The following is an 18,292-nucleotide window of genomic DNA, read 5'->3' as shown; positions in this document are numbered from 1 at the left end:
TTTTTATTTTTCTTAAATCATCTTTTCTGGGGCCAAGAAGGAAGTGGGCACTTATTTTTGTCACTACTTTTTTTCAATACAAATTGATTTTCTTTTTCTTTAAGTAAAATTCTTTTTTTTATCAAAATTTCGTAAGTGCAACTTTAAAAGAACATCAAAAATAAAATATCACAAAAGATTTAGGTGTGTTAACTTTAATTTGAACCAAATCAATGAGAGAAATTCGAAAACTGGTAAGGTGGGCACTTTATTTTGCCTCTCACTGTATCTACACTCTCCTGAACGCGTTAACGTTGATGTTTAGTAAATTAAAAAAATGTTCAAATCAGAATCCGGTTTTGAATGTTTCTAATTACATCTGTTTCTTCTTTTTGGCATTACGTCCTTACTGGGACAGTGCTTGCTTCTCAGCTTAGTGTTCAATAAGCACTTTCACGCTTATTACATGCAATTGTTGATTCTTATGAAGATGTATCATAATTAACTGTTTATATGCAGGCTCCAACGCTAGCATAGCATAGCATAGCATAGCATAGACTGACTGTACATGTCAATGGTTGCTACTCCGTGATTGATCGGAACTGGTAAGAATTGCACTACGATCCAAATGAATAAGGGATGGGAGTTTCCGCTTACTCTCGAAGTGCAATTTTAGCAGATCTAATATTATTGATCAATAACGGCGCCGGCCAAGTCCTTACAGTCAGTTGGGATGGGGAAGGAATGTTAGGTTGTAATGATTGTTGCTTCTAGAGACCGAGAATACCTCTGCATCTCCACAATCACCACGGGAAGGGTGTTTATTAGTGAGGGAGGAAAAGATCTGGGAGTCACCTCTGGTCGATGATGCGATCCATGGACAAGGGGGAAATATACGACTTATATTTAAAGCTAGTTTTGTATTTTTGTCTCGAGAAGTTTTTGGTAGAAGCTTTAGAAAATACGTCAACATCTATAATGTCGAACAATTCATAAGATGTTTTTATTAATGACGAAAACTGAAAATTACATGTATATATTTTAAATTATATGAAACAGGAATAATGCCGACACTTGTAGTGACGAACTATACATAGTTTGTTTGAAAATTACATATGAGTATTACTGTGCATTTTGTCTCGATATGGTAGAAGTTTTAAAAAATACGTCAACATTCACAATGTCGAACAATTCAAAAGATAATTTTTAATAATATATAAAAGAGACAAATATATGTATATTGAAATTGTATAAGAAAAAAACATAATGCCGACACTTATAGTGACGAACCATACAAAGTTTGTTTTAATATTACTTAAAAGTTACGCTTTCAAGAAAAAATGTGTTATCACAAGCATGAAACGAACTCACCAGTTGGTAATCCATCCTCGACTGAACACAAAACTGACACAGACAGCAAAACTTCTTGGCGTCCCGACAACAAATTGTCTTGCTTGTGCCTTCCCAAATACCTACCCAGCAAGACGCTCCAAAAAAGAAAAACAAATTCCTCGAAGACGAAAACACGCGCGAAACCGTGAGCAAAATCCATCCGACGACGCAAAACCGAACCGTCCTGCTTGGGCTTCACGAAGCACTAACCAGCAAGACGCTCCGAAACAGGAAAAAAAATCTCCAGCGACGAAAACACGCGCGAAACCGTGAGCCATATCTATCGGACGACACAAAACCGAACTGTCCTGCTTGGGCTTCACGAAGCACTCTATATGCAGGCTCCAACGCTAAGAGAGATTAACCTTCCTTAGTGTCCTAATAGAAAGGGGGACCTGCTACATCTGAAAGAAGTCCCCTTAGAGACTTTTTAGAGACTCACGTGGACTGTGAATAAAGATTCAGTTAGTTATTCATAACCGGTTCCAGAAACACCGAACATCCGAAAAGTAAGTTTCCATCGCTGTTTTGGATGCCTATGTATTAATTCACATCGGTACTTTGCGGTTGATGGATATTTTGGCATAAAATTTCTCTGTAATAAGGAACTAATTGCCAGTTCACATCCCCTGAAAAATTCGGTCCAGTGTGGTCCATGCGGAACCGGTTCCTGGAGTCTCCGAAGGTAGCCAATTTGGAGAATTTGATGAAACTACTCAGATTTATACCCCAAAACAAAATGAATTGTGTCTTATTCTTTACGTTTTTTCATTCATCGAAAGGCCACAGGGTTTCCCCGTAATATGGGACCAATAAGTTATAGCATCCAAGAGAACTAAATCGGTCAACACACTGATTTTTGCAAGCTCTTTGAATTTTCGGGTGGACTTAGGGTCGTCACAATTTGCAACTTTTTTATTGTTTTAGCTCCCCTAAAGATCATTCAAAACTTTTTTTTCCGCAAAAATAGAATTTCCAACCAAAAAATAATTGTCAGAAAATTTTAAATTGCTAGGTTATTTCAATAAAAAATTACATTGATTTGAATTTTGAAAAGAGTCGAAAAAGACCCAAGGTCTTTACTAAGGTTAAGAATTATTATTCAAGTTCTTCCACTTACCGGAATAGTTCTGCCAGAACGCCCCGGTCGCCATGATGTCCAGCCCCGGATAGTTCCACGGTTTCCCCTCGGGCACCTGCGGCTGCGGTGGCGAAACCTCCTGACTGGCCCCTCGGGAAGCCACCGGACTGCCTTCCTTGGAAAACCGCTCCACCGAGGAACCCCTCTCGCGGTCCCGATCCCGTTCGTGTCGCTCTCGACTCCGCTCCCTATCGGAGTCCCGATCTCGCATTCGGTCCGAATCGCTCCGTTCCCGATCGTCACGTCCCTTCTCCCGTTCGCGTTCCTTCTCGCGCTCCTTCTCCCGCTCTCTTTCCGCTTCCCGTTCCCGCTCCTTCTCCCGCTGCTGGTCGTTGTTGATGTTTTCTAGTGATACCGGGAAGAAGGAAGTCAATCATAAAATCACGTTCCGCGGATTTCGGTTTCCCACTTACCTGCGATAATCCGCAACGCTTCGGCTGGTGCTCCGGAGGCTTTGATAATCTCTTCCAGCTGGGTGCGACGTTTCCGCTCGGCATCTAATCGCTCTTTCAGCTGAACTCGCAATCGCCGCTCTTTCTTGAATCGTTTCTGATAAAGCCCTGCAGGATAACGGAAGAAAACAGAACGTAAGCCCATTTTTGTCGGTCTTCTGGGGATTGTGTCTAAATTCGCAATTTAATCGAGTAGACAACGACGAAACTGCGCCAATTCTGCCGGGTTCCTCCGAAATCGACTTTATTGTGATTTATGACGCTAAATCGTTTGACGAATTTCATCAATCATTTATAAATAATTCCTCTCCCGGGTCCGACTCACGCTCAAAGCTCATAACGAAAAAACCCGGAAAAGTAAATCCGGGCTATCTTCGTCTCCGGTGCGCTTTCTTCAAGGTATAATTTGCTAATCCAATTTAAAAGATATATAAATACGAGAACGCATTCGTCCAACTCAGCAAGTGAGCTGCAGCGGAGAGTGAAGACGGGAAGTGGGAACAGTTGATGGTTTCGTCGAGCAGATTGAAAAAAGATATATAATAATAATCAAGCATAAAGCCCTTACCTCGGAGTCGCTTTTCGTCGGCCAACTGGCGTTCCAGGGAATCTTTGACTTCGCGCTCTCGAATTACGTCCATCTTCAGTTCGGCTGCACACGGTTGTTGCGGAAAATTGTGGGATTGCGCCGTTTTGTGTGGAAAGGGGAACACAGAATAATGGAACAAAAGTGGTCAAGTTTGATTAATATTAATTATGACTGAGTAAATTAGAGAAAGGGAAGATGAGAATTGACTGGTACCGAAACAAGTCGATGAAGTGCGGAATGATGAATACAATTGAACATATACATTATATTTATAAATCGTTTCAGATCAGGCTTTTTTCTCGAATAGAATTTTTTTTAATCAACGTGAGTAACCAGTTGGCTACAAAGGTGACTAGAGTCGGTTAAGACCAAATCAAGCGTAAGAAGGATTTCTAGAAGAGGAAAAACATGTAGGGTTATCAGGGTATTGAATTGAGAAGTATCCTGAAGAGCACTCTTCAAATAGATTTCTGTCGTTTGAATTGCATTGCGAATTCTTCCATGAGCGATGTTTGTCCTTAAAGTCACCAATGACAAAATATTTTGACTTATTGCGAATCAATTTTCGCTAGTCAATTTGAAGCAAACTATCTTCGTGCTCAGTTGCATTGAGGCGTATTAGCAGTTATGAAAAAATTTAACCAACCTGTGTTTCAACAAAAAAACACCCAAAGTTTCAAAAACTTTGGTTTCAAACGACAAAAAAGTTGGTGGTATATACGCCTAAAAATGATGATAGCAACTTCTATCTTCTATATTAATGATTCACCATTCAGAAAACGAGCAATTCTATTCAAAACACTTTATTTAAGTGAACTAAACAATATTATTGAGATAGCCCTTTCCGACGAATGTTGGATTGGATTCTCTTTTGCATAAGGAGTCCAAGTATTGGAAAAAATCCAAGTAAATAATATATTCAATTGTTTAACTCCTCTCTATTCTCTTGAGAGACCTTCAAGACGACCTTAATCGAACGTTCAGTTCTGTTATCATAAGTTAAAAATGTGCTGCTTCTCTTCAAGATGTTTGAAAAGAAGTTCTCGATCTTTGGAAGTTTCCGATGAAACCCCTCAGCCTCCTTTCTTTGCGATTTGGAAGGAAACCTTTATTTCCCCAATGGAGTTCGTGATCTCCTGCCTAAATCTTCATTTTTTTTGTACAAGCTATAACAACAGTTTGAGTAATTTCCACTGCGTATCAGAACAAAGTGCATAGCCAATTTGATTTATTCCATTGAAAAGTGTTTATTGCTGAACATAAAAAAACGTTATTATTCTATTCAACTGATCAGCTTCATCCATTTGGATTTATTTTTTACGCTTTAGTATAAAGATCTTTCTTCATGGCTGACTGTATCTCCTTGCCTAATCGTTTCTCCATTTTACCAATCAAATTCCACCGCCTTCAAAAATGGAAATAATTCGTTCCCCACATCCCCGCCTCCCCCCAAATCGACATTTCTGCATCTAATCAACCCGAGGCGAATTGACGAAAAACTTCATCACATATGATCCGATTCCAGACAGACACCGAACACCACACCGTCTAATATGTATCGTTAATCGTAATTCCGAGCTCTACATTTTCCTCCAGCTATTATTCGTCGCACATCGAAACAAAAAAAAAAACAGAGATCTGCACCCCCGAATCAGCTCCAAATCCAGACGGTTTGCTTCTCGACGGTGATCTATAGTTTTATTTTCCATCTCGAGCGCCTTTTTTTTCTCTCCCCACTCCGTCGATTACAACAATTTCGATTCATTTTCCTCTGTCTGAGCACAGAAAATTCGTTCAATATTGCTTCGAGCGTGTTAAATTGAGTGGCTATATTTTTATTTTGATTTTTTCCTCCCTTATCTGTTTCACTCATTCTCGGCTCGACTCCCCAAAACTGGAGGTCTGGCAGTTCCGATTCTGACATTATTTAATAAAAACTAAGCAGAAAAATTGAGCGAATCGTGTGCAATCCATCCATCTGCGAACGACGACGGTCGCATCACCGAATGGCACCCCCCCTCGAAAGAAGACGAGCCGAGGAAATGTTTCTGCGAGTGAACAGAGCGCTATCTAACCACAGGATCTCGCAACTCGTCAGGAACAAGATCCAGCCCATCGAAAGGGACAGCGAGAAAAAAAAAATGAATTAATATAAACGTAGATAAACGTTTTCACTTTATGGGCCCATAATTAAAGATAATTTTTATCGATTTTGCAGTTTTTTCTGTGTATTTCTTTTCGATCGAGCGGCCGGTTCTGCCGCCGCAAATACAGCGATCCGAGTCGAACAGTCGAAGTGAGTGAGTGACTTGCCTTGACTGACTGATCGGGTTCGTCGCTTGCACTTTTCGGCTATCATTTCTCGATTTAAATTCGCGCGCACACCGCGCTAAGGAATGCGTCTTTTGGCGATCGGCAGACAAAATCATCGCCAAAGTCGCAACATTGCAACGGATTGGGAATGGGCCAGACGTCGTCGCGCCGGGGAGAGAGAGACCCAGAGACCCCCAAATACGGGGAAGGAATGCATAATGATCATGCTTTAGAATGGGGTCCCTACTATTCCGTAAAAGCAATGTTTAGTTCGATTAACCTATCATTTACCATTTTTCGATTATATTTGGCTGCGATTTCGGCATGTGGTGATTCTAAGATCGGGCTTGCAAACGGTGCACCGCAACGCGATTGATCGATTTGGGAAATTTATCAGGGGTTTCTTCTCCACTCTTTTATTAAACAAAGTGGTTTTGATTGGCAATGATCGATTCCTGCTAAGATCAGGTATTTCCGAGGATGAGATGATGGTCTGTTATTAGATCGTTTATCACCTTAGTGACACCTTTTCCCGACGTGACTGAAGAAAGTCTAGGGTGGATTATTCCCACAGCCTTGGTTTGATTTGATGATGATATGATCATATTGGAGTTTATTTGACTGGAGGTGTTTCGCTAAATCTAGTGGTTTGATGTCTGAAACTCGTTATTGACCAATTTCAAATTTTACTTCTGATTGAAAACCAGCTCAAGTTATGTTTTATTTTATGCGAAAAAGTGAGCCTTCTCATCCATCAATAGAATTAAGACGAAGCCATTTTAATTATAAACATATAAATGTGTGTAACTTCTCGTAATGAGTAGGGGGCAGATTGATTAAAAAATAATTTGAAAATATGATTGGTTTTTTTATTTACACAATAACTGATTAAAAACTTGTCATGTAATAGTAAGAGATCACAAGCCCAGTATTATACGTCTAATCTTTCATTGGGAATCTGAAATGGATCTAAAGTCGTTCCTAAATATATAACAAAATGCTTCGGAAGGTCTTGAAATGCCTCGACGGGATTGAAGAAGCTCAAAATTTTACGTTATTTTTACTCGAACCATTGTCAGAATATTATCGAATTTATCACCAGGTATGTGTATATTATTACACTGCGGAACACGTACTTTTCAAAAACATCATAGCACGTCTTGTTTTTGAAATATTGACTGTTGAAAATGCGAAAATTGACTATTTCAGTCAAATTGCATGCAAGTTTTCTAGTTTGTATGGTTTGTATCAACAAAGCTCATAAGCCTTCGATGCTCAAAGGTTAGTTTTTGATAGTTTAGAAAAGTATTGTATTTTGTCATATAAGAGAAACAAAGAATTTTATATGGGAAAGCAAGCATGTTGATAAAATCGATTTAATCTAAATTTAATAATGCAATTTCAACCAAATTATATCTGAAAAGAAAGTTGAAGTCTTATTTTGCATGCTTGGTGGATTAGATCACAATACATTTTGATAAATCATACTTTAAATTTTATGTAAACATCAATGAAACCAGTGTTTCATACAACTTTGGCGAACTGTAGCTAAAAATTGTGATGTGCTGGAACATTTCTGAAAACGACACATAATTTGCTCCTTGATACACGCAAAAATGTCATTTTTGTTACGCTGTGTTATTATATGAAACAGGATTAAAGGAATTAATTAAATTAATTAACTCATTACGCGTGGTAAAGATGGACAAATTATGGGTGAAATTATGAAAAAAATCCACGTGCTCGGCTGGGATTTGAACCCAGGACTCTTGTATGCTAGACGAGCGCTTTACCAACTAAGCTACCGAGCCACTTGATGACCCAATAACTGAGTTCCCGACTAGAGGCTTGTAACAAAAATATAATAAAAATGTATCAGAATATGATATCCATATCATATTATGATATAATTTTGTTAGGCTCTGTTATCCATAGAACATAATAAAACAGAAATATAACATAATGTGTTTTATTTCCCTTTAAGATATTTTTTTGTTCATTTTTGACAACTTTATAACAAAATAAATAGATAGTTATGCATTTCAATAATATACAATATTACTTTGTATCAAACATTATAACTTGGTTTGATAGGTTTTTGTTAGAATTAAAACACATTTTGTTATGTTTATGTTGCTATTCATACACTTTTTATTATAATTTTAGTTATTTTAACAACAACCTGCATCAAGTTTGTAACAACCTATGTTCGAAAAAAACTTATAACATAATAACATATGCTGATATAATTTTGTTATGTACCCTTAGTCGGGTAGGTTACAAGTTTAGAATTCAAATCCCTACAGACCACGCGGACCCCCTTCATAAACCATTTCCATCCATCTCATTATACTACTCACACGGAAAGAGCGAGTGCGATTTATTTAGTGTTGAAACTGTTTGCCTATCGTACCTAAACCAAACATTTGCAACTCAAGACCGCACTATGGGCGGTTTCCATACAGACTGGCGGCCAAAAATGTTTTTTTCCATCTCATGTCGTATTTATGAGTTTTGTGATACAAATTTGATGTTTTATTTTCAAAGTTTTCGAGACTAACTTTTGAATAGGATCTATAGCGAAATAATACGTTTTGTTACTAATTATGCATATAAGCCATTAATGCGATAAACGTTGTGCAAACCATTATAAATGTTAGACCTTACATAGAAATGATGATATACATGATTTAGCGATATTCAGTTATTCTCTGACTAACTTTTAAGCTATTTTCAATAAAAAATGGTTGAAAAAATTGTAAAAATTCAACAAACCCTAAATTGAAAAAGTGCAAATTTGTGCAGCTAAATTCTTCACGATCTTCAGTTTACATCTCAAAGTACCCTTGGAAATAAATTTTAGCCTGGGACAACTTGGGACAAAAAAGTATGGGATGTGTAAAGTTTCGATATAAAATCAAATATATTTTTTCAGTACACTCCCAGCATTTTTCCGACCCAAAATACGAATTTTTATTTCATTTTATTTTTGTAAGAAAGCTTTTTGAATAAGCTTTCGGACAGTGTATAAAGATCTGTATGAAATATTACGATTATGCAGTAAATTGTATTCAATGTGTACCTTCCCAGTAAACACAAACTCCTATACGATAGCGCATAAGAGTACAAATGTGGAGGCGATATACGCACATGCGCCATAAGGCTCTGTGCAAGATGTACGTATATCGCCTCCACATCTGTACTCTTATATTCCATCATATACGATGGTGTGTTTACTGGGTTGTGTTTGGTCTGAATTCTCCATTTTTTCTTAAAAACTCTAACTTTGACATATCCTATCAATTAAAATATAAAGATCTTATCCTGATATTCCAGGAATATCTTAAATCCTCTACAGGTAGCTTCATTTTTTACCACAAAATAAATATTCAAATCGTTATAACTTTTTTTTTCAATATTTTTACACAATTTTTTCACTAGTTCTTAAACATCTCTTCTAGTTTAGGAATCCGTGTCGATATTAATTATTGGTGATCTAGTTTCAAAGATATTTAGATGTTCCTTGGGGGATCGACATTTTCCATATAAAATGTCTTTGACGGCCATTTTGTTTTTTAATAAATTAATCAAAAAAATAAAACATGGACTATATAATGCCAGGTAATAAGGAGCTACTCTGACAAAATCACACAAATCGGTTCAGTATTCTTGGAGATATCTGAAAATTACGATATGATCGTTTTGAAGTTTTTAAGATCTTTATTTGGCCAGCGTGGTTCCAGAAACCTTACTCTCATTAATGTATAGTTCCGAATAATGAACATCCGAATACGATTAAAATTCTGTAGCCTGAGAAATTAATGGGGGGTTCTAGTTATGGGTCGGTCCCCCAAGGAATTTTGGAATATCTTCAAAATCAGATGACCAATGATCAATATCAACACAGATCCTAAAACTAGAAGAGTTTTTTGAGAACTTGTGAAAAAATGGTGAAAAAATATTGAAAAACAAAATAGTTAGGGTAGATGTACCAATAGTGGAGGTACTAAGCACGGTTGAACTTCGTTTAACCGCCTAAATTCAAGAAGTGCAATTAATGTGCATGTTAACGTTGTAACGGGAAGTAACAACCATTGACTTAATGAGAAAATTGATTTCATTGCAGTAATCCACGGCATGTCAGTGAAAACTAATACCTCCACTATTGGTACACTGTTCCTTTAGTTGCGGTATATTTTTAATTTGTGTTCCTATAGTTGCGGTATCCGTTGTTTTCTTATGGGATCCTCCACTATAGGAACACTTTACCGCAACTATTGGTACAAGTGAGAAAAGTTTTAGTAATTTTAATGATGTTTCATCAGTTTTAAAGCAAATTGAACGCTCTTTTCAACTATTCCGTGTGTCAACAAGCCAAAACGTCGATTAGCAGTGTCGGTTATGTGGCTAATGCAATAAAATCAGTGAAAACGGCACTACCGCAACTATAGGAACACCCACAACTAAGGGAACACTTACCCTATAACGATTTGAATTTGAATTTTGCGGTAAAAAATGAAGCTGCTGGTAGAGGGGTTAATAGAAGTGTTTACTCTGGAACGATGTACTCTTGAAAATAATGTAAATTTCATTAAAACCACGCTGAGATTTTTTTCAGAAAATCAGCTAGGATAATGCAAAAACCCTGCTCACGACTTGAAATTAAACTCTGAATTAGGTGGTAATCCTTGCTAGGCTATAGAATCCTGCTAAATATTATTTGCAAATTCTTTCCAAGATTCAGGAAGATTGGGTTTTTAGGTTTTTTATCAACAACATTCGTTGAAGCTTGACGATAAATCAATTTTTTCTGTCACGTCTGTTACGTCATACATGACCGACATATTAAATCTAGGTAAATTCTTTATATTTTAGAAACAAATATCAAATTTTTTTGTCACTATGAACATACTTGGACCAAAAAACTTTTCGGCATAATGTCATTTGGCATAACGGTCATTTGGCATAATTTGAAGAACACATTTCCACAACTTATTTTTCTTATCTTTGGATTCATTAGTGATCTGCTTAAATCAAATGTATGTAATCTTCGACTCTAGACAGAAGAATCGAATAACTTCCGAGTACCGATCGGTACTTTTCAAGTTACGTTTGTATCTGTGAGTACTCACTTCATTAAGGAGAGTAATATGAGGAGTATAAAATAGGCTCTAGAGAGTGAGCTTGTTAAAATCAATCATATGTCGCTTTTCTATTTTTAGAATGTATGTGGATTTTGGTCACTGGTCATCTGGTTACTTAGAAATTCCATAAATCTATGCGGGATTAATGCGTAATAATCTTCAGCTGCATAGTTCGTTTATGCTCAGTTAATCGCTTTACAAAACAATACTTTGATGAGAACCTACCTTGAAAAGAATGAAGACAATTGTTGCTACTGTTCTCAAGTAATAAACATTCATGTGTCTGGTGCCACTTTGGTCGTACCTTAAAAACGTCAAAACTACAAATTTTTTTAATTTTCTTAGGAACAACTCAACCAATTTGAACATACCAAATCTTTTTAATTTCCAATTTAGTTTTAAACTAATATTTTATTTAAATTGTTTTATTTCCTTTAAGTCTCCTTAGCTTCATTATTTTATGAATGATTCAAATTAATAATCTCAAATTCTGTGTGTTTCAACAATGTTTCAACCATGACATCCTTCGGCATTAAAAAATGTGGCACAAACAAAACTTATGGACAAAACGCTAAGTTTTCATACATAATTTCACTGAATCATAAGCTTATATTCTCACACAATCCTGGAAAAAAAAACTACCAACACCTGGGAGTTATTCACGCAGATTCCTGGAATCAGAATCAGAATCTTAAACAGGATTTTTTTAACAATTCTGGACACAGCTTTCACGGATAACATTGACAAGGTTTTCAGAGAACTTTCACCAGAATTCCATAGACTTCCTGGATTTTCAACGAATTCAATTCATATTTCTGCAAAACATTTTGGTAGAACCTTAAGCGACATTATAATACAATTCTGATTAGCTTTCTTATGAAATACTTATTAGCACTCTCAAAGATTTCAAGGTTGCATTTCGAAATGTTTTTTAAGTGAGATTCTAAAGCAGTCCTAGGCATGATTCTTGTAAAATCCTGGAAATTCTGCCGAAAATTTTCGTAAAAGCTTGACCAGGATTCTAGCACATTTCGGGTCGGATTCTAACATAATTCGGAGTATGATTTTTATATAATCTTGAGAATTATTCGCACAGAATCCAAACATTTTAGGGTAGATTCTTCCAAATATTCTGCAGTTTTCAAAGAAACCCTCACAATATCTAGCAGAATGTTTAGCAGGAATTCTCTGTTTTTCAATTTCTTTACATGAAATTTACTTCATTTGTGTCAGCTTTTATGAGCTTCATTATTAACTTTTGTCAGACTTTATGCGAATCGCTGTGTTTTATTTTTTAAATGTGGCCCATGACACAAAATTGTTTCTGTGATTCGCCCCTGTGATTTGTGATTTCCCAAGGCCAACTAAAATTATTTAAAGTTTAATTTTATTTGTTTTTGAAAATAAGTCAAATTAAATAAAAAATAAAAATAATGAATCATCAACTTTCAGATTAAAATTTAATCTTAAGTTAAAAATAGCCATAGAATTTCACTCTACGTTGGTCGAGCAATTGACGCGCCAGATATGATCTTGGTCTATAACTCTGTAAAACTCTATGGTCTATAGATATGGTCTTCAAACTCTTCACTGGTTACACAAAGTAAATCTGCGGGCTGGATGCGGCCGGCGGAACATACGTTAGAAAGCCCTGATTTAGACTTCAAACACGTTTTTTCAAAGTTCGTTAACAATGTAACTATGCAAAGTAAATGCCAGTTCAACATTATTGCTCAGCACAACGCAAATATTTGGTCCGTTGTCGAACACTCGTTCACGAAGTCGTCTCCTCAGCCTTAACGATCGTATTTATCATAATGCTGGTTAGATATTTCAAACACAAGAGATTGTATGCCTAACCAAGTGGAAGGGGAGATCTGATAATCAAAACGTGATATTAACTCAATATCAAACGTGATATTGACAATCAAACTTGATATTGATATTGAAGATCTGAAGATAACATCAAAATTATGGTTGTTTTAAACTAACGTAAATTTAAAATGTAATTTCCACTTGTAAATAATGTTAGCATACCGCTTAATCATTAAGTATCGCGACTAGTGAATTGAAACAGATTTTTAACATATGGATTTTTTCGTTACTCAGCTAGCGCATTTTTTCTAACATAAAATGTTATAATTTTAGTTGGTTAGTAGTTAAAATAACTGTTTGCGTTTGACGTGCAAATCCAGTTCAACTGGGCTTCAAATGAGGTAACACGAAGAAACCAAAGGATACTTAGCAACCATGATCAATATCACCGCCAACCTAGCAAAGAAAACCAATCTTTGACTTCGCCTTCCTTGTTAAAAATTATACCACGATTGGTGTTCCCGCATTTGATATTTGCATTTCAAACGCACACAGCAATAACAAAACTTCCTGTACAGTAAACAAAATTGAAACAAAATATGTTATAATTTAAACAAAAACGTAAATAATGAGTTCCAAACAAACAAAAATATAACTCATTTTGTTGTTTTCCTTAACTGAATTATATCAACATTTGTGATAAGCAATTTCTTTAATTTATATATAACAATTTATGTTACAGTTATGTTATAATTTCGTTTATCAACTCACAGTGCTTCTAACAAAAATTGAACAAAATTTGTTATAGGGAAAGTGTACCAGTTATGGCCATAGTGGTTCCCTATTTGGCCATATGTGTAATTTCTAAAACTTTCACATTTTTTATATTTTTGAACGTTTTAACATCAAGATATATCCTTTATCTTACTCCTAAAACACACACAATTTTTCAAAATGTTAATAAATTCAAGTTATCATGTATGGCGAAATAGGAAACCACTATGGCCATAACTGGTACACCTACCCTATGTAACATATTTTGGTATAACTGTGCTACAATTTTGTTGTAATTCTTTGGTCAAGATCCCCGTCGATTAGTGCAGTGTAGTGGAAAAATGCATTAAATTGAGCCAGTCGCGGAAAGAAAGGCCATTTCTTGCTGGGAATCAATTCCCTACGACCCTAATAGAGAAGAGTTGTGAAGTGCTTTGTACAATGGTCTTGGAACTTCTGAGCTATAGCAAAATATGATGTTTGCAAATCGAATGAATAGCTTGCAGTCATACGAATGCTAAAAATGATATGCCAATGCTACTCCAGAAATAAATTTAAGATATTATTTCCAGATCTTTTATCTCCTATATCTGTCAAGTTAATATATCTTTTAGCTATCCAGATCAATATTTGCTATTACTAAGCTTGATTCTTAAATTTAGACATGAATGTTTGAAACATGCATATACAACATCTCAAGAATATTCTAAAGATAAAAATTAAATTCATGACAAAAATTATTGTCTCGATATTAGATAAATTTTCATGAAATATGAAATTTCATATTGAGGAAAAAACCTTTCTCCTACTTCCTTCTTCTCTTACTCTCCTTCATATTGATCTCCACAATATTATTTGTTTTATTTGTTATTTATATCATTCCAAACATTATATTCATTTCATATATCTAGATGTTCAAGTGTTAGAAAACACAGATGTGAAAATATTGTATAACATTGGCCCCAAAATGCTATCTTGAGGAACACAAGCTCTTACAGGAAGTCTTTCAGACTTGGAGTTCTGATAATAAACTTGAAATGTACGGTTTGACAGATAACTTTGGATTTTTCTAACAATGTATGTTGGAAAATCATGCTTTTATATGTCCAGAAGGGTAAGACCAGTAGAATAGCATTCAGATTTATTAGAACAAATCAAATTTATTATACGAAAAAGTTGATGAGTAGTCGAATGTCCATGTCGGGATTCGAACCGTTCATTTACAAAAAATGAATTTTCATATATATATGAATCATCATTCTTTCTTTTCAATATTCTTTGCATTCATCTTTCCGCCACCCAAAATCTTCCACGCCAATAAAACTCACCCTTCTCATAAGTGGTCTGCCGCTCCTGCTGCCGTGCATTATCGGCCGCCACCTTCAGCAAGCCTTGGATGTTCCGCAGCAGCGTCTCCGTCGACGAGAGCGTTGGATCCTGAGCCGTCGGTACATTGCCAACAGCCACTGCAGCCGCCGTCGCCGCCAAACTCGAGTAGTTCAGCGCCTGCTGACGGCTTTCCATGTCCTGCGAAACCGGAACTGTCGCCGGAACAGGTGACGAAATGTCCCTCTCGCAGTCGCTGATGTCTGTTTGCGGGGAAGAAAAAAATGAAAAAGAAAGTGCAGTCAGTCGGTTGCATGATACCGATTACAATGACATGCATTCTCGTTCGCGCAAGGCCAGAAAATAAACGATCGTTTGATCGCAATGACGACGAATGCGAGTTGTGTTGATCATTGACCTTTTGTGTTCGCGTGCAGCGCAACTTTACCTTCTTCCTTCTCGTTGGGTTCCTCGGTGTCCGATATGTTGGCTTCGCTGATGTTTTCGTCCTCTTCGTGCACCGAAGGCTCGGGCGAGTTTTGATTGCTTCGCTCACTGGGGGCGCCACCACTGGTCTGATCGCCGCCGGATTTGGACAAATTCAGCACCGGGCTGGCACCGTTTGGCGAATCTGGCGGAGGTGCTGCGGGAAGATGGGGGATTAGTTGGGGCAAAGATCAAATTGAACTGGTTGTATATCATTTCATCGAATTTTTTTTCGCAGTGTGACTTTTCGCGGAATGAACCGTTTTACCGAAGACCATTTCATTCGATAAAACGATGAATTCCATCAAGTACTTCACTGCCGTGAATAAGAAGTCAGTCCCATCTGCATTTTCGTCAAAATTGAGTTGAGTTCAGTTTTTAACATATCTTCCAATGCTCTTTCAGCTGCACTAATGAAATAATATATTTTGCTCAGAAAATTACGAAAGAAACACCAAGTTAAATTGTCCCATCATGAAAAGTAACCGCATATCAGTCTCACTACAGATTTTTGCACCGTGTAACCCAAAAATGAAGCGTCTTTATTATTGGAAAGATATCATAGTGATAAGCAAATTGTGAAAGTTTCATTGAGATTTGAAAATGTTCCAATTTTCTAGAAATTTTTGAATATTCGTATAGAAAGCGAGTTCAGAAACTTCACAGCCCATTTTCTCAATGCCTACTTTTTACAGATGGGACTGACTTGCGATTCACGGCAGTTCATTACATCAAAAAATATTACGCTACGAAAGAAAAATCGGCGTAATGGTTCTCGGAAAAATGTCGCACAATTAACTGAACTCAATACTGCATACGTACCACTCTGGGAACTGAGATCTCGTGGTTTTTGATCGAGGGCTGCTGTCCTGTCGTCACCCCGCTCTTCGCGTAATCGCTCCAAATGCTTGACGATGTCCTCATACGCAGCTCTGCGAATTGAATGAGAAGGGGACCGAATTTATTGAGTGAAAATTTCGCCACCCAATATGGACAAATGGAAAGGGTTCGATTCTCACCTCGCAATAGCCTCCATGCCGGGGATGTTCTGTCCCTTGATAATTGACCCATCTGGCCGTGGGATTCCGTGCGCGTTCACACCGGGGCTCATCAGCGGGTGGCCACCGCCCGGATGAGGATTCATTTGCATGAACGGAATGTGATTCAAATGCGTCGGGGGAGCGTTGTATCCATTGGCCAGCAGGGGTGACTTGTCCAGCCGGGAGATATCTGTAAATCACACACACAAATCGTCGATTAATTGAGGTTGATGCCGTATGATGTACGTTGAGCTGCGAGATTATTTGACCACAGAGCACTGTGGGGAATATCAATTGATGGTTAGCATATTAGGGCGGTTTAAATAACAAAAAAGTTTATAATCTTTTCTCACATATTTTTTATAAAATCTTTGTGATAATAATAAAGTTTTTATTACGCGTAGTAAAGATGGATCAATTTTGAGTGAATTCATGAAGAAAAAAATCCACGCGCTCAGATGGGATTCGAACCACTGACTCTTGTAAGCTAGACGGGAGCTTTACTAACTAAGCAACCGAGCCACATGATGACTCAATAACTCAGAAGGTTACAAGTTTCGAATTCAAATCCCAAAAGTTCACCTATCCGTCGAATTGATTTAATGTCCTCATAGTAATATACGTATAAGTCAGCACCGCCTTCAGGCAATCTTTGAATCTCCATCTTAATAGATGAAAATTTTGCACCACTGTATTTCCATCATTTATAGATAAGAGATGAGATTTTCAAACTTTTTTTTGTAATTTAAAACACTCTAATGGTGTACTAATTGCATGCTTAGATTATTTTGGTCAAGATTCAATTCTAATACATCAAAAGGCAGAAATATTCCAAGATACGAGAAATGCTCCTTTACGTTTCTCAAACAAAAGCGTTCCACGTCTAAAGTGTCAATATCCGCAATAAAACCCATAAAAAATGTTGCGATTGCATATCTCACCGAAAGCATCGCAAGAATGTTAAATGCAATCAAACAATTAGCATTCCGTGTCGATCCGAGTGTTGGCCTCCCACTACCGAAGGGACTCCAAGGCAACGACTCAGACTCCGATGCTGACCTCGGCCAAGCTCTGCCCAATATCAAACCAGTCGATTAGTGCACACAACAGAAACGCTGAGCCCAAACATACTTTTCCGCACTTTTCTTCCAGCCAACATCCATTGGAGCAACGGCGAAGAATGAATGCATGTATGGCTTTTACTTTGGAATCCTTATCTTCTCCGCCGCTTGCAAAGCCTCCCGTCCCTTCCCTTGTACCAACTCGACGAATTAAGCTGCATTTCCATCCCATATAATCATTTTAAACGATTTCAGCTGTTATTTATTATTATGTTTCCTTTATTGCCCGAATGCGTTTGCAGGTCTTTTCCCGAATATCTGGCTGGCGCGTATGCTAAGGGGTCGTAAAAATCTGCTCGGGCATCCAGGTTGTCTAAATTCATCTAATTTCCATGTTTGGAGCGAATATCTTCCTGGTGTCTGGCGAGCTGCATTTTTGATCAATATGAATTTTCGAAAGAATGTAGCTGGTGGGTCATCCATCCAGAGACCCAGACCTGCCATTTATTTGACGCGATTAGCATAAATACCTTTTCGGCTGGGAGGCGAATGCAGACCTGCTAAACGCTTTTGATAGCCACGGCCCAATAAAGGCAGAGAACGCTGTACGCAAACGCATAGTTCAAGATCAATCGATTGGGCACTGCCTATTTTGGATCTAGATTCTGCGATTATGTAAATTATAAGTATGCCACGCATAAATTTACAATGGACATATCGCGTAAAAGGTCTGCAATGCATGGATGGATTTTTGGCGAAATGTTCGGTGGCTTTCGAGCG

General features: G+C 37.2%; 1 protein-coding gene across 11 annotated transcripts in view; it reads right to left on the bottom strand.

Moving 5' to 3' along the window:
- The window catches only part of LOC5575667 (dachshund homolog 2), a 149,895-nt gene that overhangs the window by 24,521 nt on the left and 107,082 nt on the right, over positions 1-18,292 (bottom strand). For all 11 annotated transcript variants that reach the window (XM_021848256.1, XM_021848262.1, XM_021848263.1 and 8 more), the window contains 7 exons: positions 16,431-16,641; positions 16,234-16,343; positions 15,374-15,568; positions 14,928-15,188; positions 3,533-3,616; positions 2,926-3,072; positions 2,492-2,857 (listed from right to left, as the gene is read on the bottom strand). In XM_021848256.1, coding sequence (XP_021703948.1) covers positions 2,492-2,857; positions 2,926-3,072; positions 3,533-3,616; positions 14,928-15,188; positions 15,374-15,568; positions 16,234-16,343; positions 16,431-16,641 — 1,374 coding nt within the window. The remainder of the gene's footprint in view (positions 1-2,491; positions 2,858-2,925; positions 3,073-3,532; positions 3,617-14,927; positions 15,189-15,373; positions 15,569-16,233; positions 16,344-16,430; positions 16,642-18,292) is intronic.

The sequence above is a fragment of the Aedes aegypti genome, chromosome 2 (genome assembly GCF_002204515.2).
Source record: "Aedes aegypti strain LVP_AGWG chromosome 2, AaegL5.0 Primary Assembly, whole genome shotgun sequence".
Lineage (NCBI taxonomy): Eukaryota > Metazoa > Arthropoda > Insecta > Diptera > Culicidae > Aedes > Aedes aegypti.
The sequence above is the reverse complement of the archived record's forward strand: the minus strand, read 5'-3'. Positions and strand labels throughout refer to the sequence as shown.